Source organism: Anarrhichthys ocellatus, unplaced genomic scaffold (assembly GCF_004355925.1).
Source record: "Anarrhichthys ocellatus isolate YVR2014 unplaced genomic scaffold, GSC_Weel_1.0 scaffold126, whole genome shotgun sequence".
Taxonomy (NCBI): domain Eukaryota; kingdom Metazoa; phylum Chordata; class Actinopteri; order Perciformes; family Anarhichadidae; genus Anarrhichthys; species Anarrhichthys ocellatus.
In genome coordinates this window covers 203,876-228,376 of record NW_022280156.1, presented here as the reverse complement: position 1 = coordinate 228,376, position 24,501 = coordinate 203,876, and the positions used below count along the sequence as shown (strand labels likewise).

Here is a 24,501-nt window from a genome sequence, read left to right as displayed (position 1 = left end):
CGGCGGCTCGTCTAACAATCATTTACTTGACTTTAAAATGTTAAAATAAGAAAACCTGAAGTCACAAAGCGGTCAAAGACAAATGCTCCGAACCAAATCTCGCAATAACTTTCCAGATTTGCCCTTTCAATGGATTTGAGTTACTTGTTCCACCCAAAAATGCAACAAACGCATTCATTCATTTGCAGTAATTAAAAAGTTCCTCTGCAGCCTCCGTAGTGTTTGATCTAGAAGAGACGTAATTAAGACCAACGGGAATAAAAACAGGACAAAAAAAAAAATAAGAAGAGAAAGAAAACAAATCATCTCTGCAAACATCGACAGAAAATCCGCTGAAATATGGAGTTAATTTGCAGAGGACGTCGTGTCGCAGATTTACACGACTATATTTGACATCACAGCTAACTGTGCTAACAAACTACTTAATGTCGATGTAAAACTTGCTAGTTTCATTCTTAGTGAACCACTGCATCACCTGGCGATCGAGACAGAAGACAATGACATTAAGGAACACCGTTCCTCTTCATTCACCACGTTACAATCAATAAAAAGCAAACGCAGCATGCGTTTTAATTCAGTATGCCTTCAGTTGCTAACGTAGCATAGAAGTGCTAATGCTAGTTAATGATGAGTTAAAGTGCTCTGCTAATGTTAGCTTCACGGGTTTTTGGGGAGAAACGTAACGTTTAAGAAACGTGTATCTCCCTCCAACCTCTCCGGGTAACGAGCGTCACTGTCACACAACGTTTAAACGTGACGAGCTCCAAACCCACTGAACCTGCCTGAACATGAACAACAAACTGAAACTGTTTTGAATGAGAGTCTTTGGAGCAGAACCGGATAGCTGTTGGATCCTAGTCGGAGCTGGTTGATGCTAAGCTACGATTAGCCAGTCAACCTTAGGACTTAGCGAAGGCATCTTTATCTATTTTCCTCTTTTTCTTTGCGGTGAACTTCCATAATGCAACGTTTTCACATCAATCTTAACATGTATTACCGTGTAAAACAAAGTGCAAAGTGCTTCCTGAAAGAGATTACATGTATGAAGTCTACTTACTAATTTTCATTCCATAGAGAGATGAATGGAAATAAATGGTTTCCTTTCATGCATTGAATAGAGTGTAGGACACATCAGTGTTTTCCAATCACAGTCCACTTTCTCTCACATTCCTGTGAGATGTGCAACACATAAAAGGGACAGTTTATTACTCCCTCTCTCCTTCTACTGCTACTGTAATGAAAAAAAAGGCAGGGTGAGCTGTGCTTGAACCCCGTGGTTGTCCCTGGGATGGGGCCAATTAGCTCAAGTCCCACTGCGAACGTGACCTCCCGCCCTCGCAGTATAGTCACGTTCCTGTTTGTGTGTGCGTGAGCTCGAGGAAGACGTCGACACCTTTTGCATGAATCTTTGAGTTCCTGCTCAACAGTCGATGTGTTTAAAGAGATGGTTTGATACCACCTTTTTCTTTCCAGGTACCGATTCCGAAAACCTGAACGCGCATTGAAAAAACACATCATCATAACATTATAATTTACCTTCACCACTAAAACTCTTTTTTACTGAACAGCGCTTGAACGCATGATAATGCAACTCAACCCAACCAGAGAGAAAGTTAGCCGTTAGCTCCGTTATTTAGCCAAGCAGCACTGGGCTGCCCACCGGCTGCTAACGGCTAACAGCTAACAGCTAATGTCAACTAGCTCTCCTCCTGACGATTTCAACAGAGTTGTTGTTCACAATGTAACATTATACGGGAAAAGTATTTAACTACAGGTGTGTGGTACTAGTTTGCACATCTGCCTGCTGATTGGGCAGAATGTACGCAGGGTAGCAGTGACAAGCGTTGTTGTTGTTCCTGTGCAGCGTAAATGAGCTGATCAATAACACGACAACGTGATATCAAATCGGTGCATTGACTCGTGTACTCGCCGACCCGATCCAGCATTTTAGGCTGCACAACTCTAGTGTTTGCATGCACTTAATTAGCGAGGTGACTGAGTTAAAGTAAAGATTTCTGCTGCAGGAACCACAATCCAGGTTTCTTTAAAAATCTTGTGAGCTTGTGTATAACAAAGACTTAAAGGGAAAGTAACACTGTGACAGCAGCGTGGAAAGATTTACATTACAATGATTAGTGTGTGTGTGTGTGGGGGGGGGGGGGATTAATGTATCTAATGAAATTAAATCCAAAGTCTGGATAAAACTTTAACTTTTTTGAAAACTGAACTGGAAACAACTGGAATCCCTTTTTTCTTTTTTTAAATAAATTGACTATTCGGCTGAATTTATTTCCACCTTTGATTTAAGAGGTGTGTGTGTGTGTGTGTGTGTGTGTGTGTGTGTGTGTGTGTCAGTCCTCATCATTGTGTGAAGCTGTAAATATCTGCGTTTGAACAGAAGGACTGAGAGAGTGATGAACACCTGTGCAAAGTTAATCAGGTCCAACGAACACTGGACGACAAGGGTTACTGTGAAACCATGAAGAAAATATGGTCACAATTTGACAATTTTCATGCTTGATGAGAACTGACTAACTGCAGCAGGAACTGCGGCCCCTTTATTAAAACAAAGTGCCACAGGGAATTCTGGGAAATGTAGGAAAACTCTAATCGGGGATTTACAAGAGGATAAATGCTCTCTGAGGGAAAATAGTGTGTGAATGTTTAGATTCTATTTAACTTCCTGAAATCTAGTGACGTTGGTGTGTGTTTGTGTAAACTTGCACATGCACTTTGTTGGGAGAGAATGTGTGTGTGTGTGTGTGTGTGTGTGTAGAAGCGTAATGCACGAGTGAAGAAATGACGTAGACAAGCCAGAAATATTCTAAAAATGCCGTAAGTTGGTGGGGAAGAGGTCACATGACTCCAGGACACCATGTTGACCTCGTTTTTCCGTGGGAAAAGAGAGAGAGAGAGAAAGAGAACAAGAGAGAGAGAACAAGAGAGAGAGAGAGAGAGAGAGAGAGAGAGAGAGAGAGAGAGAGAGATCTGGGGGGTTTAGGTGATATTGATCTTCACTTGCTTTATTCTCATGACATCCGTATTTCATTTGTGTCAGTCAGAGCAGGAAGTCCTCTCTCAGTTTTGGTGACTTCTACCGTACATTATGGAATATGAGTGCATGCTTTATTTCCTTCAAACAGGGCTCTCGGGCTCCATGCTGCCTAAATAACAAACTTATATACAGTTCATTAAATACTGTGAATTGCAAAATGACTTTGAGACAAATTACACGGCAATAAACGTCTTGAGACAGATCAGTAGATCGAGAGAGATGCTGTTTATTGTCATTTTACGATATTTATTGCATGTCCATACTGTCTCTCCCACAGGATTACATTGTAGAAACCCGAAACAAACACGATTCGTGTTTATTGTGCTTCATTATTTCGAGAGAACAAAGATTGTTTTTCTGTTATAACTTCACATGTTTGGGTCAAATAATCCGACGGCCCCGATGAGCTGCCACAGATCGACTTGGTGAAGTTAGTGGAAGGATCCACGAGATTGAATGGATTACATTCAGAGGAAGTATAAAACACGGTACCTTTGCCCCAAATAGATTAACCAGAAAATACCTGAAAGTGAGTCGTCACACATCCTTCTGCTCACGTCACGAGTCAATCACCGTCAGCTCATCTCGTCCGTTTGAAGACATTCAACATCGGATGATTTGACCCAAACATTTGAAGTGATAAGAGGAAACCGCTGTTTGTTATCTGATGTTATCTCTAATTAATTCATTTTCTTGTTGTCTCCATTTAACAAATATTGTTTTCTTGAGATAACGACGTAATTAACAAAAACATTTTTGATTCATGTCCGTATGAAGTTTAACCACAGACGCAGCTTTTAAAAGATAGAATTATTGATTTGTTGGTTTGATTTCATTCATGCCCACAGTTTATAGTCATTCATCTTTGATAATTAAAAGATAAGTCGATCTTTCAACATCCATTTTATGTTCTCGATTATTTCAAAGTTGCATTTGCTGTTTGCGTATTTGTTGGTTTGTGTGTTTGAGAATGTTTACCTTGGAAAAGCGTGATATCGTTGATTAGTCCCGGCCCAAACAAGCCTTCCAAGATGCTTTCAAAGCCTATGAAAAGAGAAGAGACGTGACGTTAATGCAGGCGGACATGTTTACCATCAAAACAACGAGTGACAGCGGCTTTAATACCACGTAAAACAAAACCTGAAAGAAGGAAAAAAACACTGTCAAACTGCAATATTAAAGGATTTTTGAGACAATATTTCATCTTTTGAAGGGTTAGGAACACAAATGACAAAGTGCGTTTCCCGTAGGGTATATTTTGCTGATGCACAGCCTCCACTGCAATTAAAAAAATCTACAACAAACTAAAGTGAACATAGCAGCTCAAAGCAGTTTGCAATCTGAAGTTGTTTTGCATTTGAAGGGCGTAAATAAAAATTGTTTTTCTGTATTAGAAACAGACAAAAATACAAATAAAGTCACACAAAGACAATGATGTGAGAGCACACACACACACACACACACACACACAGAAACACATCGAAATATCTACGACAAGGAGGCTTTGTGAGCGCTTATTATGCACACGCACACACACACACACGTCTTTCTTCTCAGCCTTCAAAGAAAAATTAGCGCTTTACCTCTAACACACCAAGCTAATGTCACTCACTTTTTTATTAACTGTAAATACCCTCGTCCTGCTGTTGCTTGGCAACCGCATACAGAGAAACATAAATACATATTGCAATTTTCAACCTGACCCTCCTCCCACCTCCCCCAACGTCATCCCCCATTAAATGGAAATGGAGGCAGACCCAGAGCAACAGAGACAAAGACATACATCTGTGTGTGTGTGTGTGTGTGTGTGTGTGTGTGTGTGTGTGTTTAACACGGAGTAGAAAGGTCAGCGGAGCACATATGCATAGTTCAAGTGTAGCCACTTATCAGGCCACATACTGAACACTGAAATGAACTAGCTCGATGAGCCGCAGTCGAAACGTACTTCTCCGTTATAAAATCATTACGGCCGACCTCACGGCAACGGCAACGCCGCTTCAGCTCTCGACCCAACCGGTGGGAAGAGTCAAGGCTTCGAGGACTGCAGATGTGTTTCTAAATGTTTCAGCCCGACGACCGGTGATGGAAACCATCTGGTCAGTCATGAGTCCCGTATACGGTCTGGACGAGGTTTACGTTTGAAAAGAAACGGCGACAATGAGGTTAAAACGCTGACGTTCCGCTTTAATTTGAGAGTTTTTAAATCCACAGCCTTTTCATACACAATACTGCAGTTTTAGAAGACAGGAAGTAATTAGACGAGTTACAAAGAACTTAGATTAATATTCAGTATTCGGTATGAAGGACTCTCTAAAGGGTTAAAAACAAGAGACTTGGTATCTTGGTACTACAACCAGCACAAAAACACATGACCAGTTGGATTTAGGGAAATTCCACTATGTGCCCATAAAATGTATCTTTAGGGTCATTGGGCCTCATGCACCACTCGTACCAACATATTTGCCCTTAAGTGGCGTTAAAGAGTGAAAACTTGCCGCATTCACCAATTTTCCCGTATTTCGAATTTTCTCTTGAGTACGAACACGATTTACAGATGTTCCCGACATGTCGTGTGTTTCGTGTGAAATGAGTCTGCTGTTATCCGAGTGTCAACACACCGGGCTACATCTCCATCAGCACAATATTGACAGAAACACTCGAGGACGAAGAAAGGAGGCAGCTTCTCGCTTTACCTGCCGACCCTTTGAAAAGCTCCCCGCAGCTACGTTACCATGGAGCCCACACTGTCACTAACTGCACTATCTGAATAAATATCATCGAATGTTTGGAAAGACAACGTTTAAACGTGACGAGCTCCAAATCCACTAAATCAGCCTCAAAAATAAAGAAAATCTAAAACCATCACATTGTTGTCGGGCCCTGGTGGGAGCTGGGCGATGCTAAGCTATGATTGGCCAGTCTGAGTTCCAGGGGGCGGGACTTAGTGAAAGGTGAGTTGTTTCAGTAAATTTCAGTTCAGTCTAAAAGTCTTTGTTAATCTGCTCATTTCAAATCAGTAAGCGCATCTCTGATTCAGGGCTTGGACATGCAGAGAAGCCAAAGTCACATTGCTGTTACGTTAAGTGTGTGTGTGTGCGTGTGTGTGTGAAATCCCTCCGTACCAGTCCTTTAGTCTTCTGTTTGTGTTGGCCCGAAGCCAGAAACAAGATAAGTTGTGTTATTCCTTGAATTCCAGCAAGACCTATCATGTGGTGATGGTATGATAGACACATCAACACACACACACACACACACACACACACACATTGTCTGAGCTTGGCCGGGGGAAGCTTGAGCAACTTACAAATCCTTTAAAACATATCCTGTCGGGTCTCTTTTGGAATTGCAGATAGTGCACAAATTTGGGCTTTAAGGGGTCCGTTCAGGAGCTCAAATGCTATCGAGTAAAACTCATCACCAACGTCTTTGACCTTTTGCCCAAACCTCCTATGAACGAGGCAACCAAAATTAGTGCACCCCCCCCACCCCCTCATGCACACACACTAACACATCACAAAGTTCACACATGCAAAATTCATAAGGCCAACAAAGGCAGCTTTGATAACAAAAAACGGAAGCTTCAAAGAATTTTCAAAAGCATTTTTTTTGCCCCTACTTTCCAGCAGCACAGAAATACAGCTCTCCTTTTAAGTAGGGGGGGGGGTTGGAGGGCGGGGGGGAGGGCCGATGCAGCGTGAGAAAAGTTACACGGGCCCCCGTGCTATTTGAGCCACGAGATGGAGAGTGTTTTCATATTTAAAGTGCATCCCCAGCGTACCGTACAGTACAGGATGACTCCCCCCCCCCCCCCGAGGCTGCGATTGGACGGATGAGATTGAGGATGCGATTGGACAAAAACCAGATTAGGGGATGTGATTGGCTAGATGAGATAACGGCGACAAAGTCTCCCCGAGCCACGGGCAAAACAAAAAGCTCCAGAAATGTAGGTCAGTTAGTGAACACACTCTGGGCCCAAAAGCGTTCACACATGACATGACGACACACACGCACGTACACACATTATGACATCTGGGATTCTGTCAGTGTGTTATGCAAAAATGCATATATATATACATATACATACACACATATACATACATACATACATACATACATACATATATAGCGTGACACAAACTTAAGTGACTCACACACACAAAAACATGCATGGAGGGAATCACAAGACATCGAGCTAATCCACATTTGCACCAGAGAGGACAAAAAAGCAGCACAGACTTCAAATATGTGATGTGAACGTACGAACGGCACAAATGAAACCTTGTTGAGTGAGGAGCTGCTGCAGAAGGAGGGTGTCGAAATATGATTTCAACAATAAAGCGGAGGGTTGGTTACATAAACACACTCGCACACACCCGACTAATTCAGTATTCAAACACGTGATTCTTCTCGTAACTGCGTCATTTAAAGCTAAAATTCTTTATTATATTGCGGTTTTCTGATGTTTATGAATCAAATATCATCCAGTTTGAGACCTACGCCACCTTGAGGCAAAGAAAGTAACAGCAGGAGCGCTTCAAACTTGCATGTGAACAACATGTTAACGTGCACCATCTGCAAGCAAAGAAAGTAAAACAGTAGCTGCTTTCATGTTCCACTCAAAGCCACCGAGTGTTACAACTACTGAAGTTCATTTACATATCCAAGAATCACAAATTTTGGGGCAACGCAAACATATTCTCTAGAGTGGATAATCGCAGTGCGGGTGGGGAATACAAATGTGTTTCTAAAATACAGTCATTTAAACAAAACAGACTGTGGCTGTGTAATACACACACAGGAGAATAGTGTTATTGTTGGTATTTATGCTGCACATGTAATAGTGCTTTTGATCAGATCAGTGCAGCAGAGTCACTTCCCCCCTGTTGTTGCTTTTAACAGGTAGAGTTAATGATTAAATTGCTGTCTTACGCTCATTTAATTGTCTTTCAATAGAATTGGGAAAACACGTCAAGTTAAATACAAAAGAAGACATAAACTCAACAAACAGTCACTTTTTATAAGGATTGCTTAAATTACTTTTTTGAAGAAGTACCTTATCTGTCATCTAGACCCCCCCCCCCCATCTGTGAGAAATCTAAAACAGACGTCTCTCACCTCCTCCCCCATCCCCCGATGTAATTTGAAAAAAAGACAACGCAGGCCGTGCGCTTGACGTTACCGGCCGGTAAAAACAAGTTACGTGTGTAACCACTGTTCTATGAGCGAGACACAGAGACCACGTAGAGTAAACTATGGAGACAGAAGCAGAGGCATTGGCCTTTTTTATTTTCATACGGAGAAGGTTTCATAAATGACCAGCAAACGATAGATTAATCCACCTCAGAGTGGACGTTGGACAACGGGGGACGTCCAGCAGGAACTACATCTTACGCCGTACAAACACAAAAACACTGTTGGGAGCCACCGAGCTGCTCAGAAATTCATTCAGGGCACGCTCATCAAATCAAAGCGCGCACAAGAAACAGCATCTTTCCAATTCCCTCCGAGCCGTGGAAAAGGAACTCGACACTGGAGGAAGTATTGCCATCCATCTGAACATGGAAACCGACGTTCGGCTCTCCTGTGACCACTGGACCTCAGCTATATATAGTGCTGCATGAGCATTAATAATGCAGCATGACTAAAGCTCTTAGAACAGGCCTTCTCGCCTGGCCCTGATCAAATCAATACCTAATTAAGCCCAACCGGGGTCTGGGCTTAAGAGAAGAGGAAGTGAGACAATATGTATGAGGGATGGGAAGGATCAAAAAGCCATACTTGAATTAAACAGCTGATATCCAGTCAGCAAAAAAACGTCAGCACTCGACCTCCTTATTGGTCTGTTCGTGTGCAGGTTTAGTAATTTAGTTCCTTTGCATCGGTGACCCTGGTCCCATGTTCCCCAACCCCCAAAATATCGAGTGCGAGAGACATTTGCACATCCTCAGAAATTACCGCAAGATGCAGTACGCATGCATGAACGGTAGGGGCAGCGTAGGGAGGCAGTAGGGTCACATGACAGGGTCAGTAGGCACGTCAGCGGCGGAGAAGTTTTGAGGACCAGCTAATTAGACCAATTCTGCGATTACCCGCATCTGTATGACAACAAACCAGCTGGCTACTCTACGGTCTGATTCTCTGGTGTGAGCTTTAGTGGAAACCTTGAACAGTAGTACAAGTATATGAACAATTGTCGTTCACAAAGCACTTGGTTGTCAACACGAATGCGTGGTTAAAAAGAAAGTATACGTCCGGCTTTAGAAGTGCGTTTCACAGTGTTACTTTTGTTGCCCGACCTCGTCTTTTTTAAACAACTATATCTAACAGTAAGAAGCAGCCTTGAGGCGATTCGATTTCCATTCTCCTAAACCTACGAGTTAAAGTTAAAACGGATAAAATGGCAACAAAAGAGGATGTCAGGTTGATGATTCACTCGGTAGATTACAGAGACTGTGAACTGTAAAGATCAGTGGCGCAACAGACCTCATTGATGTTAATGGTCTTTGCACTATTTAGCTGCAGCCATTTACTGAACCAACACGACTACAAAATGCTGCTTTGTATGAACCACAGAAACTGAGGAGCTAACACAAGCTAGTTCGCTACACGGCGAGCCTGATCTCACAGAGATATACTTGAAATGGCCGCGACCTCTTAACAGCGCGATAACGTTACGCGCTAGACGGCACTATACAAACGATGCCAGTGGAAAGTGGTGGTGGTTCAACAGACATGTTTTCATAAAATCTGGATGAGGAGGAGGTTGGAGTGAACGGATGGATCACCCAGGAAACCAGCGTTCATGTCCCGTGTGAAACCAAAAGTCAACATGGAGTTGTTTTATAAAACGTAATTAAAGTTGCATAACAAACATACTTATTTAAACCTAAACCCTGATCTTATCTTTCCTAAACATATCCAAGTAGTTTTGTTTCATAAGCTTGAATTGTTTCCGTGCCGCCACCACGTAATGCAAAGTCATGGTCGTGTGTTTCTGTGAAAAATAACAAAAGTAAAATGTTTTGGCTAACATGCTACAACTGGATACGCCAACATTTCTGTGACTTTTGTTTGGAGTTTCTGCCCCCTGAAGGTAAAAAAAATAAAGACTTAACGTAGCAAGAAAAAGAAAGACAAATGTAGCATAAAGCATCGTTATTGTGGCTAACGTGAAGCTAGGCTAATGTGAAGCTAAGCTAACATGAGTGTTAGTCCATAGTGCTGCGGGTCCAAAAACCCAGAAATGAGTCATCATTTTTGCTGACCAAACATTGATTCATTTATTTCCTTCAAAAATGAAGATCGATTCCCGCACATTCTTTGGCCTCTGTGTTTTAAAGTGAACCTGTTTCTGAGAGCTCTTCATTCTTCGGATCTGCTCTTTCCATCTAGTGACGTTCGTGACAATGTTCTCAAGTCTCCAAGGACTGGCTGTCTGGTTTGACCGACTGACTTTTACAAAAAATCAGTTTGACCGTGGTGCCTCAGTGGAGATCGAGGATCTGACTTCAAGGCTGCAAACAACAAACAACCAAAGGAAGCAAGAAAGCTTTACATCTCTGTCGTCAACGCACAATCACATGTTCTTACAGTTTATTGCCAATGTTTGTTTGCTCAAACTTTATTGCCGCCTTTTGGGGGAAAGTTTGGAACAGAGCATCCTGGTGAGGACTTAAATAAGTTAATGTCCAAAGCTTTTGACGTCGTTGATGGAACTGAAGTATTTCTTAACACGTATTCTTTTTTGCTCTTTTCTAACAAACTATGAATAAACTAAACATATCGCTGTGTGTATTTAATTATTAAAAGTCTGAGTGATCCATAGCTTCTGTCAATTAAAAACTACAGTAAATAAAGACCATCAAAGTAATAACTCGCCTAACTTTTTATATAATTAGTCTCTCGTGCCTGAAAACAAAACAAATGCAACACTATCAGTAATGAATCTCAATGAATCTTAATTTACTTAATTAAAGACAATAACACTGTCTAGGGAAAAAAATAGTGTCGCAAGCAAAACTCTATTTTTAAATGTGTTTTGTTAACCAACTCCCAATTCTTGTGAAGTGAGAATTAATTTAGTTATTATGCATGTATGCATGCTTATGTGTGGGTGTGCGTCCTGGGGAATGGGGGGGGGGGGGGTGAATAAAGCAAATACGTGCACGATTGGCCAAAGGCGTGGTAAAACGCAGAGACTCAATCAAACTGCAGGAAACACACACATTAGAAATGAAACACACGGCCTGAACACAGTGTGTCGGTTCAATCTGACGGCTTCTCGGCAAACCAAATCCCTAATCTCATCTCATCTCTCTCTCTCTCTGGAGTATCCGGTGATGATCTCAAAGGAGGCTGATGTGCGCTGGCAGCTATTTCTGTGACTAACACACCACCATCTCACACACACACACACACACACACACACACACTTGCTTGTTAACGAAGCAGAGACACTGTAAAAGCAATCAAAACTGGGCGGTGTCTCACAAGAAGCAAACCAAAAGACTACACACCATCACACCTCACATCAAACAGTGGATTTGGTGGTTTTAAGTTGCGTTGGCGTTGAGCCAGTCACACTTTCAACATTTGAACATGGTCATGGCTTCCAGAAGGAAAGGAGAAAGAAAAAGAAACGAGGTCGAGCTCTCCGATTGGTTGATGAATCCCCCCCCCCCCCCCCAACATCAAACAGCAGCACATCGGATGACTGCATGTGTGCAACAAATCCCTCTCCTACATACACACACAGAGCCTAAAGGTATGGCTATGTATTTGGGGTCCGTGTTTCCCCATAATGCACTGGGGCAAACCTGGACTAGAGTGTGGTGCTGCTCAAAATATACGTTTCTTTTTATTTCTCCCTGTTGGCTTTTGCTCATCTCTGCAACCGAGCAGATGTCACAGCGGGAGGAAAGAGAAATAAGAATTAGTGCAATTACTCATCTAATTACCTAATTATTTCATTATGTGGTGGAGAGCAGGAAGGAGGATGGGGATGGTCTCTCTCTCTCGCTCTCTCTCTCTCGTTTCCTTTCGTCCTCTGTGCTCCGCTACTGCTGCTGACGGCAACTGGAAATATTTCAAAGTATTACCTTTCTGCACTGAGCCTCTGATTGGATTCGGGTCTTCCTGTGCAGATTGTATAGCTTCTTCTTCTCCATCATTCATTTGTCCAGCCCCTTCTCATTTCGCCCTCCCTCCCGTTTGTGCATGTCCTGTCCCCCCCCCCCCCGTTAGACGTAGAGAAAAAAAAAAGTGAGAAGAGAAGGAGGCGCAGGGGTTTGAAAGCGCTAACGAGGAAACAAATTGAAAACAATTAAAGGAGAGATGGGGGGGGGGGGATTAGTGAGGGATTACTGAATGGGAGTAGTAAGTGGTGTATTCTTTGTATTTTCTGCCAATTAACTTGCCTGCTAAAGTAGTAAACAACAGGGATGTGATGGAGCAAAAGACTCGAGAGCAGACGGTGCCTTCAGGCCCTGTAGTGTATTTGAGCTCTGGAGTGTTTCGATTGTTTTTGTTGACTCTGTATTTGAACCTTTAAATACAGATGTGGGTCTGTTGAGGTGCATTTCACTCAAACTGAGGAAATGCTTTAAAACTTGCAATACTTCATCCCCCGATGTTTTGAACTAGAACTATGTCTGATCAATGTGATGGATCGCCAGTTGCTCTGGTTAAAGAAAGAGTTGCTCCAACCAGACAAGGTGGAGTTTACATCCATGTCTGTCCAAAATGTCTTCACTTCATCATTTTATCATATTAAACATTTGTGTGAAATAATTATCATATGAATTCTTGAGTTATGGCCCAAAACATGTTCAGAGAGGTCACAGTGACCTTTTGACCACCGAAATCTAATCAGTTAATTCTTGAGTCCGAGTGGACGTTTGTGCCCAATTTGAGGAATTTCTCTCAAGGCCTTCCGGTGACATCGTGTTCACGAGGATGGGACGAATGTGAGGTCACAGTGAGCTTGACCTTTAACCTTTCACCACCAAATTCTCATCCTTCAGTCAAGGTGGAAGTTTGTGGCAAATTTCAGGGAAATTCCCTCCGGGCGTTCCTGAGATATTGCGTAAAAAAATGCCACCAAGTTTGTTCTGATTTGTCTAAAGTCTGGAAATCTGGTGCATATATACTCTGTGTCTAAAAGCACAACACTTACATTGTTTGATCACATGAGAAATTTATCTATTATCAATAGTCAAAGTCTGAATTTTTAACAAATGAGGAATAACGCAGTAAATGGGATATTGCGTTCGACGGGCGGACGGACAATCCGGAGACATAATGCCTCCGGCTCCGGCTGTCGCCAGCATAGCAGCACAAAAATAAGAGAAGCTGTTTTAATTCCATTTAAAGACAAGCATGTTAGTAGCTGTAAAATCAGGGATGATCATTTGAATCGTAATCTGAATATGATCTGCACACATTCTGTCATTAAGTGTTCTTAACTGGCATGGAGCTAAACCTATCATTCTTATTTAAGGATAATGGGCACTGGAAATCTGATTTATTTTGACTCCCCGCTGCTGCCAAAACTCTCTAAACTTGGCAGGATGACAGGCTGCTGAACATCTGTCCGGCAAGCGGAGCCACGACTCAGTCATGTGACTGCTCTTTTTTTTTTTGAGGAGTCTTGCATATGCTCCGTTTGAGCGTAGAGAAACCCAACGGTTGGTGTGATTGCACCTCCAGCACACGCTGTGAGACGGAGCAGAAGAGAACGAAGGGAACTGGCTTCCTGCTTTGTGTTTTGGTTTGGCGGTTTTCCAGCCAAATAATTCTCCCGATTGCTTCTGACGCTTGCCGTCAGACCGGGTGCACCGGCGCCACCTGGTTATGTTAATAGTAAGTTTACACGGCTGCATGTAAACAGGAATATTAGAGGAATACTATTTTTCCTCAGCGATGTAAACAGCTGAGTAGAATCTTTTCTTTGTTTGCAATAGTCGCAAACCTTTGATCCAAATCTGACAACATGAAGAAAGTGCATCCCTTCAGTCTTCAGCGTGACATAGAGTCGTCTCTGACAGACGCATGTTCCTCTCCACGTGGCTGTGTACGTCTTTCACTACTCTACAAGGTTGTGATTAAAGGAGAGACAGAAACAACATAGAAAAGTGAATGTCAGAGAGAGTCAACAATAAGACAATGAAATAAATGAATGGATGAATTGCAGATAGTTCTGTAATGCCAGGAGAGCAGGGTAACATGTTTTCTTTTTTGCATATTGACCTCTATTAATATTCTTTTCAGTCAGAGGGACAAATTATTCACAGCGGGAATGAAAGGAGTCTAAATGATTATCTTGCAGCTGGGGGAGGAGGAGTGTAGAAGAAAGAGAAAAGGTTGTAAACTGTTACTGAGACCTTGCCTCTTATAGACCACCGCGCTTCAATGCACCGCGGGTCTCCAACGAGCACTCAAGACTTTATCCTTTCTTAAAGGCAGCAATTTGCAATTCCCTGAAAACAGAAACCTTTCAGATTCAAAAGAGCGACACAAGGCCGACCTGCTGGCATTGGATTTCTCTTTTTCCCCCCCTTTCCTGTATTCGGCTGACATTGTCGCCCATCCTAACGCTTGCCAACGAATTCACCTTTAACCTTTCATAAAGAGAGTTCTTTAGCGGTGTGCGTGACATCGTCTTGAGGAGATGGAGTGGCAGCACAACAGGAAGAGATGAGCTCAGATCATTTGCGTACTTTCAAGGAAATTCCTGGAGACTCGCATCGAGTGGTGTCCGGTCGAGCAAATGATTTTGATTGGAAAACTGCATTAAAATTCAAACGCCATATCTTTTCACAGCAACTGATCTGGAGCCAGAGTCGGGCCACATTCAAAGTATATTCAGTCTGACTTGGTTGGATCAGGTCTCGCTGTATCTGTATCGATGTTCTGCCCTGTTGCCCTCTGAAATCTGACATCTGACATCTGTTGCACTTCTGTGCACCCTGATAGAGGGATCCTCCTCTGTTGCTCTCCCTAAGGTTTCTTCGACCCGACTGTTTTTAGAGGTCATTTATGCACCTCAGGGTTTGGACAGGTTCGTTTTGGATGAGGTCCCAAAATTTTGGATTAGTGAAGAAGACATCTATGGGCGGTCAGCAGGAACTATTTCTAGAAATGAATTATTTTGAATCTAATTGTAAAACACGACAAAGAACTAGCACTGCCCCGCTTAGTCAATTAGTTTACTAATCTGCCGTGTTGATCTCAGTCAACTAAGATTTCTTTCGCCAATCAGTCGTTTTATTTTAAGCTCTTTTCATGCTGAATGAAAGAAATGCATGAACACATCTCTGGTAAACCTAATAATTAATGTGATGCTTTTGTGGGATTATTTGTGGAGTTGACAAAATCGTCTGAGTGTTAGTCGTCTAAGAGTTCCTTTGGTCGAGGACGGCCCCACAAACAACTAATGCAGTTCAGCTGTTTAATGTTTTAGTACCGTGAACACAACCAACAGCTAACAGCTTGTTCTGGCGCGTGGCAAAGTTTCAGCTGTGAAAGCAACACTGTGGGTTCGCTGAGTGGCGGAGACACACGAGTCAACAAATGCTGAATCTCCTCATTAGCATCAAAGAGCCGTGAAGACGAAACCATCGTCCGGTTCATTATCTCCCAACACGGAGCCTCTGAGACCAGTCTTCCTCCGGTAATGACTATCAAGTTCTTTGCAAAGGGAGGTGGGGACTTGACGAAGTAAAGCATAATGGCTCCACTGTTTAGCAAACAAATGAGGCATCTTACTATCAGATGAGAAGCATCGCGGCTCGAAGGGACCTCAAACGAGGCTGACATCTAATCTCGTTAGCTGAGGGGAAGTCGACGCCGTGTGCTTCGGCATTCACAACGTCACCATCACTACGCGGCCAATCGGCAGCTCTTTCTGATGAGGGCGGGTTCTTTTCAGCACCAACCTGAGTCGAGTTTGGAATCCATCGATGTAAAAACAACGCCGCTGTGCAGAGTCACTGCGCTACAGGTCAGAGATCACTCCAGATCGGAAGGGTGTGATCTGCGGAGCTTTTCCTGGCTCACAATATGGCATTTTGAAGTATTGCATTGAAAGATATGTATGGAAATGGAAAACTATGACAAAATGTCCGTAATTGCACTAAATTGGTGAACCTGCGTGAGGTGGTTTTTCTGCCTTTGTTGAAAAACACGACTGATCAGCTGTTTCTGCCGTCGGCGGACCTTAGTCCTTAGCAAAAAACAGTCACAAGGCTGCTCCTCTGAAGACGAGGCTTGAAATCATCGTTTTGCATGTGGACGTCTCTCACATGCGTGAGCTAAACTCAACCACACACCGAACAGAGACCGACTTAAGACTCATTAAATGTTTACCAAAGGCTTATCATATCTCAATAATCAGTAACTGATCTGGAACTTAAACAAGAACAATTCATTTTCACTGGATAAAACCGTCTCGGATGTCTCGATCAGTTATGACTGATTTTACACTTCTTTCATCAGAAGTTGTTTCCTGCTGGCAGAGGAAACACTTCAGTTGACAGTAAACAAGAAGCCTTGCGCGGCGACAACAGCTCAGATCCGGCTTCCACTCGTCGAGAGTAAACAGAGAAAAAGTGGAGACAATATAAAGAACTACTGTTCGATATGTTGTTGCCAACAGGCAGCAGCTACACCAATCTTTATGTTATTTGATCCGATTTTCATCTTTTTAATGTTCACACAAATACAAGAGAGTCTCCAGATTGTTTTCAGACAGCTCAACAAATACTTTGTAAAGCATCGTTTAGATGACGGTTTCTGGTCCATCGATGTAATGTTGACGCATGTTTTACAAACAACTTCCTAAAGATTGAGAATTGTTTGGGAATCATTAACTTACACTAAATAAGGTGTTTCAAATGTTACATTGTGTGTAAGAATAAAACGTTTGAATAGAATTTATATATTAAATAAATGATAAAATAACATAAATGATAGCAATACTAACAATTACTAAACATCATTCATGATCATATCAGTGTTTGTTAATAGTAAAATAACTATTAAGTGAAGATTAACTATCAATTTACCGTTTATTAATAAAGGTTAAGTGTTCACTCTGGAGTTTGAGCTGCAACAGAAACACACACAGACATCTAATATGATTCAGTGACTCACTGCACACACACACACACACAAACCTGACACACACACACACACACTGCATCAAACACACTTTTGTTTTATTTTGCATCAGCATCAGACGCTGCATTGCTGCACTAAACAATCTCATCTGGTCCCCACTTGACCTACATTTCACTTGAATTAAAACTCGCTCTGACCGTGGGGGGGACACACACACACACACACACACACACACACACAGTGACATCATGCTTAGCGAACAGCTGAGCTACTGGACAGCAGAAAATCCAATTTGTGCAGGCAGGACTTGACCACCTAACGCACTGAGGGGGGCAACACCTCCCCACAGCAGCGGAGGGGTGGGCTGGTGTTTTTTTATTTTTAAGCTTTTAATGCCAGTGATTAAAGCCACAGGCGAGGTTCGAGGTTTTCTCGAACCTCGCTAAGCGCAGAATGAATGTGTGTCGTCCAGAACAGATGTGATGATGTTTAACCTCCGATGGATGCATCTTATTCCAGCTGTGCTCCAAATTTTTTAAAGAATCTTTATGTAACATTTCTGCTTCATTACACAAAAAAAGAAGCTCGATTTGACCCAAGGCCTCTCTGTTGTCACGGCTCCTGAACACACAACGTGACTTTCAGTTGCTTTTTCTGCACCAGAAGTTTGTTGACATCTAACACAAAACTGCTGTGATGAAGGGAGTATGGGAGACTCTTTTGGCATTCATTAGTAGTCAGAGACACGCAAACACATTGAAAAAACCTGCTGATAATGTCAGATTTAGAGTAAAACAGTGTTAATGTTGAGTCAACTTTTACTCCACAAAAGCTACAGCCAGTGAAGGGAAGTGATTTGACTTTTACAGTGAAGCAGTTGCAGGACATGCGACACTAGTCAGACTTTATACTTTACGTTTTATACATTAATCTAAATCTACGATTGGACATTCTTGAGCCAGTTTTACCGACGTGAAGAGCTGACGGGTAAACCAAAAGTGTTGTCACCTCCACCGCCGCTCGCTTCCACATGAGGTGTTCCACCTATTGCCATGTCTACAAGTTTAATTTGTTATTGTCAAATATGGTCACGGATTGTGTTCAAATACCAACGCAGCGCAACTACGCAGCGCAACAACGCAGCGCAACAACGCAGCGCAACTACGCAGCGCAACTACGCAGCAAAACAACATAACTAGCTTAAATAAATAAACACCGCCCTGAGACGACTTTCTTGCGAATAAACTCAATGTTGACATTTCATTTCACACGGGACACGAACAGCTGCCTCCTGGGTGAAAGTTCTGTTTGTTTGACGCATCCACCCCGTCTTGCCCTACCTCTCCTTAGTGGACTGTCTTGCTCTTCATACTCGTTATTGATCCACGTTACTTTTAATAATATCCGTCATAACAAACGATCACGCTCAATTTGTGGTTTTGAGAAAGGTGAAATGTTTTCTTGGCGACTAGAGCGAGTCAGAAGTGGAGTTGAGAGGATCTCAGGAGGTTAGATATCTAATAATCTACTCAAACGCATCATTATACCATCAATGCTGCATCTTATTGTGTAGCTGTCCACACTAAAAAACACCTTACTGGCCTTTTCAGATTCACCAACAGTAGAGACCATTTTCACAAATCCCCATGTTCAGGAGTGGAAAAACACAGATGAATGTGGGCGGAGTGCCAAAACACAAGATGCATTTTTAAAGCAAAGAAATAAAACCCTCACAAAGAATAAGAGCTGCGGCACAAAGTCAGCCCTGCAGTTTGTTTTGGTGACGCAGCAGGGTATCCACATCCCTCACAATGACACCGAGCGCTGAATCTTAAAGTGGGAAACCCCCGCCCCCCTGAGCCTCATTGTTCGGTACGAGCACCACTCCGCCTGCCGCACGAGAGCCCACAGCACTCCATCTCCTATTGTACTGTGTTGTGTTGTTGTGTAGTGTGAGGCCGCCATCAGCCCGCTGACGCCCTCCTGTTTCTATTTCCTCCCTCTCCTCTCTTAATGACCGTTTTATTATTGTTTATGAAGCTCAAGCTGCTGACATTCTTTCATTATTGATTTTCCTTTAATTTCACGTTGTTTTGTGTGTTTCACGCTGACTGTTGGGTTTAAAGGTTGATGGCAGATTTAGCCGGCCCCCTTCTCTCCCCTCTCGTCCCCACCGGGGCACGTGGGTAAATTCCTTATGAGATTTAAATGCTGGATGAGACAAAAGAAAGCGAGAGGGCTCCACACACACACACACACACACACACACACACACACACACACAAACTCACTCAAGGAGGGCTTATGTGATCACTGTAGAGCTATATTTACAGAGTATGTGTGAGGGTTAAAGAGCGCACAACATACTGAGGGAGGGTGCATTGAAGGCGACCTTCAGCTGGAGACATAACACACTCTTTTTATACCTTTTCTACCATTTCCTCTCCCCTCCCCCTCTCAGGAACACCCTTTTCATTCCCTCTTTCGTTCATTTGCTTTTAATAACTCTATGGACATTCTTCTCTTGCATCAACTCTCCTGCCCCCGTGGATGTCTGGTTTATTTTTCATTTGTTCACTCAGTCTTTAATACCGTCTCGTATTCTTTTATGGCCTCGTTGAATGATTCATTTCATTAACTTCTTCTTTACTTGCTCTCTCTCTGATATATTTGACTCACCTGTCCTTCATTGCTGCAGCTGCACGATCACAGATGAGACATTTTGCCTCTAATAATATACCTGTTAAGATGTCTCTCACACACAGCCAGCCCCCCCCCCCCCCACACACACACACACACAGTGACAAAGACACACAGAGATAATCAGACCTGTGCAGCTTGATTGAAGTAACTTTTTTTTTTTACAAAGAGAGCAGCTGACTCTGTGCTTTAGTAATGTTGCAGGTTTTTTTTTAAGCTACAGCTGCAACTAACAATTATTCTCATCATTGATTATTAATGATTCATTTTCTCAGTTAATGGATTTTCACAGATTTTGGTCTAAAATTGTGATCCTACAGCCTGAGATTCTGTCTTTAAGTCGCTTGTTTTGTCTAAAACACAAAGATATTTGGTTCACATCCGACTGTAAAGCAATGAATCTCCGTCTGTGTGTCCTTCGCACGTCTCAAGAACCGCCCAGCCGATCTACTTCACGCTTGGCAGCTGTATTGTTGGCGACACAGGGACGCGCAGCGACGAAGTCGGTGCAATTTGGACTTCAGAATATTAGACGGAGCATCCTATTTCACAGAACTAACATTTTATCCTTGGTTATTCCTACAATATCTGCACATAATAACTAAACCATGGTATGAGGAGGGATAAGGCAATTAATATGTTATTATTTGTATTTTTTGTATCATTCATTAACAGGGATAATGGACAGCGTTGATGTCCCAGAGCTTCAGCATCACTCCCTCCCAGGAAAACACTACATATTAAAGCTGCAGAATGATGATGGTCATGATCCAGATCATCAAACCACATCACAGAGTCACGACATAAACATCACGTTACTTTCTGCATCTGTTGCTGTTGATTTTGCACAGAACAGCTGCACATGAACGTCACCCAGAGGAGACTAAAACACCGACACTGTGTAACTCGTATTCTGACATAATGATTGACTTTGACAAACCGAAGAGTTAAGACACGTTATGTTACATAGCAGCTTCTGGAGAAGCACGAGTGTGTCTTCTTCTTCTAATAAGACACAAAGGATCTGATCGAGCAGCGATTCCTCCGCGAGAGAGAAGCCGCCCCGCTGTGAAGCTCCGTCCGTCTCCTCCCCCTCTCCACGTAAACACACGGCTCATACCGAGGCCTCGTACTGACCGACTGATTGACAAACTCTATATTTATATATGCACGTGTGTGTGTATTGTGCCGATACATGCACTAAATGACGAACAGGTATAAGAGCGAAACCCACAGAAGCCATTATGGTGTTAAATCCACACAAAAAAAGAAATCCTGTACAACATACACTGAGGCAGATTAATGGTCGTCCACCTCCGGCCATAAGCCAGTGTTACGTCAACGCTGCACTTGCTCCGAAAACACACACACTAACGACCACATGTGCTGACATTTGCAGCGAAATTGCAGCTGTCATTAACTCCCACTTAAGAGAAAATACTAATAATGGAAAAGAAGAAGCAGGTTAAAGTCTCGGCCAAGAGGGCAGCATGAAGTCAGCGTAAATATAAAACAGACGACACAAACAGGCCGCTCATACACAACACAAAAGAGCTTCGAGAATATCAACTACTGTCACTTTCAATGCATCTTGCAAATGAAATTTGTTTTTTTTGTGTTGCAAAAATGTGCCTAACCAATCACAGCAGGCTCTGGGGAAAAACATCAACAACCATAACACGTTGTTTGATTTCTTTCCAAGTGAAATGGAAAGATGGTTCGATGTTTTGACCTGCAGTTAGAAGTGTATTTCTGCCTCAAAGTACATAATGAGCGTAACAGAACTTAAACCCGTAGCTGAGCAAAACGTCTGCCAGCAGATGTCATCACAGCGAGCTGTCAGGGGACAACTTTGTACCTCAAAGACGTTGCCTTTTAAGGAACGGTACTGTAAGGATTCATTCATTCATTTAAGGTACCGACTGTAAACCAAAACGTTCCAGTCTGTGGAAGTCGATGTCATTACAACTAAGTAGGAACTTTAAAAATCTATAGAAAATCCACTAACCTTATAAGAGCCGAACATACACTTGTGCATGTACACACAATATTAAAAAAAGAAGGGAATGAAACTTCAAAATAATGCAATAAACTCTGAACGCTTCTCAGCAGTGTGACTGACAGAGAGCTGTAAACCACAACATGTTGCCTTTATGGAGAAGAGACAAAATATTCTGATTAATTTCAGCATTTTTATCAAAAGCAGCACGTGGCGAGATTTAGTTTGTGGTCCTCAAAGCAATCGGAAAATTCAACAGCATGTAAATACTTTTGCCTGTGTACACGTACACACACACACACACACACACACACACACACACACACGGATGATTTTACATCTTTCAGCCTGAACAGCATCAAACAGATATGAGGATTGGTTGAAATCTGGGTGAGTTAACGAGGTCAGGAGGCCCAGGGCTGATGGGACAAAAACATATTTTAGGACTTCATTATGTGTGTGTGTGTGTGTGTGTGTGTGTGTGTTAGATATATATATAACGTGTGTGTGTGACATTATGGTTATCATATGATTTTCACATGAAGCTGTGCTGCTTACGGTTTGACGGACAAAGAAAGTGATTCACAGACAGCAGGGCGCGTAAGGAAAGGATTTATGGACCAAATAAGAGAAATTCCCCTAAAAACACACAAAGACGATTGTGTGTTTGATGTGATCGGGAGCTGGTTGACTTGCTCCTGTAGCTTTGGGTACAGGCGGTGAGTTTTAGTATTCGATCAACTTAAAGGGAAATTTAGATTTTGAAAGACTGAAGATCTGTCGCCTCAGATATTTAAAAGGTCTTCAAGTAAAGCATCAACGTAGTCTCTGAAGAGCTGTGGTGATCATAAAGTGGGCGGATTCGGGGGCCGTTATTTTGCACCAGGCTGTAAACATGTTTATTGCTGCTGTAAAGTTAGCCATTTAAACATGGGGGTCTATTGGGATCGGAAGGAGGCGGCCTCAAGTGGCCATTTGAGGAACTGCAGTTTTGTTGGCACGTATGCGTTGGCTTCAATGTTTTCAGCACCGGACGTTTAAACGTTGGTGGCTTCACCATCAGATCTGTTATTGGGGATCTTACAGGATTTAATACACATATACCAGTGTAATATGATTGGAAGCAGTGGATGCATAGCCAGAATTGGTCTATGTGGCTTTTTCTAGATGAGAAGCACTTTTGGGTCCGTTTAAAAAACAAACAAACAACCAGTAAGCTGACAGTTAAACTATTTAATGATATCGAGACGCATCTCTTGACTAGAAAAATGCACTCAGTAGAGTGCTGCAACAACCACTGATGTTTAATTGTTGCGGTACGCAAGCGTCCCCAAGTGCCTATATTTTACAGGACGCGATGGCTGCGCACCGAGATAACATTGATTTCACTTTTGGAACGCTGCAGCGCGCTTTGGGACTTTGACGTAAGCAAAGAAAACAAGAAAGTTTAAGTCAAAGTACATCGTGCACTATTTCATACATTAAATATGGCATCGGCAACCATTTTCTTTCAACCCCCCCAAAAAATATGTTTCTTAATCAATTCGAGATAACGAGCAGGCCGCCCAATTTTAGCGGCATCATCCGACTCACTTCCTGTAGTTCAGTGATCGTTCCGGCTTCAGTCGGTGATTAACTACATCTCAGGATGTTTTCTGGACTAAAACATCAGAGAGCAGGTGTTGAAAGAAAGAAACCCGAGCAGCAGGTTTGGTAATCGTTGCATCGTTGGTGTTCAGAACTCAATCACTTGTACACCAAACACCTTTATTAATGAGCTACAAATCCTGTTCTTGCTAACCTCAATGTGACTTCTCACCTTGTAATGATGTAGAAGTGTACTCCAGGGTGTGATCAGTGCAGCAGATCACCTGGTCTTTAAAGTCTGAGTTACAAAGTCCTTTATTTTGTCTTCAAATGAGAGCATGAGACGCGGACGCCGCACGACAATCAGTTATTTCTGCGACTTTATTTCGTTGCATTTCAACATCATTTGTATCAGTTTCGATAAGAATTAACTTCCAGGTTTTTATTACCGTGGGTCCACAGTGCATCGCAAACCAGAGGGATCAGCTTGGCTTTCGCCCTCCAACGACCACACACGTGAGCGATTTAACCGCTGACTAAAGTGTTATCACAACTGACAGGAATGACAAGAAGAGAAGGAGAAGTAGCTTGATTGGCATTCAAAAGCATTATGAAAGTCATCGTTTAAATCCAGTGAGGTTTGGTCATCAACAACTTTAGGCCATGGAAATTATAAATGACATAATTATTAGGAAATGGTATTCAATTATTTTCAAACAGTGAACTAAAAGTCTTATTTTTCTCTTTTCTAAATGACCACAAATGAAGTAGAAATGCTGCAAGATTTGAAAACGGTTTTGGGGATTCACACCAGAAAACCAGTCACATGACCACGAGGGGCTTCAATCTGTATCTGTTTACAAGCAGAGAGAGAACAACGAGAGAGAAAGGGCAAGAAAGAGGAACGGAATTTCCTCATGCACCTGCATTGCACACACACACACACACACACACACACACACACACACACACACACACACACACACACACACACACACACTGGTATTAAAGGAACACCCCGTGTTAAGAGGCTGAATCCATT

The 24,501-nt window shown here is 42.5% G+C and overlaps 1 protein-coding gene across 1 annotated transcript in view; it reads right to left on the bottom strand.

The window, feature by feature from the left end:
* The window catches only part of lcor (ligand dependent nuclear receptor corepressor), a 71,439-nt gene that overhangs the window by 30,226 nt on the left and 16,712 nt on the right, over positions 1-24,501 (bottom strand). The window contains exon 2 of the mRNA XM_031877131.1: positions 4,034-4,099. Coding sequence (XP_031732991.1) covers positions 4,034-4,099 — 66 coding nt within the window. The remainder of the gene's footprint in view (positions 1-4,033; positions 4,100-24,501) is intronic.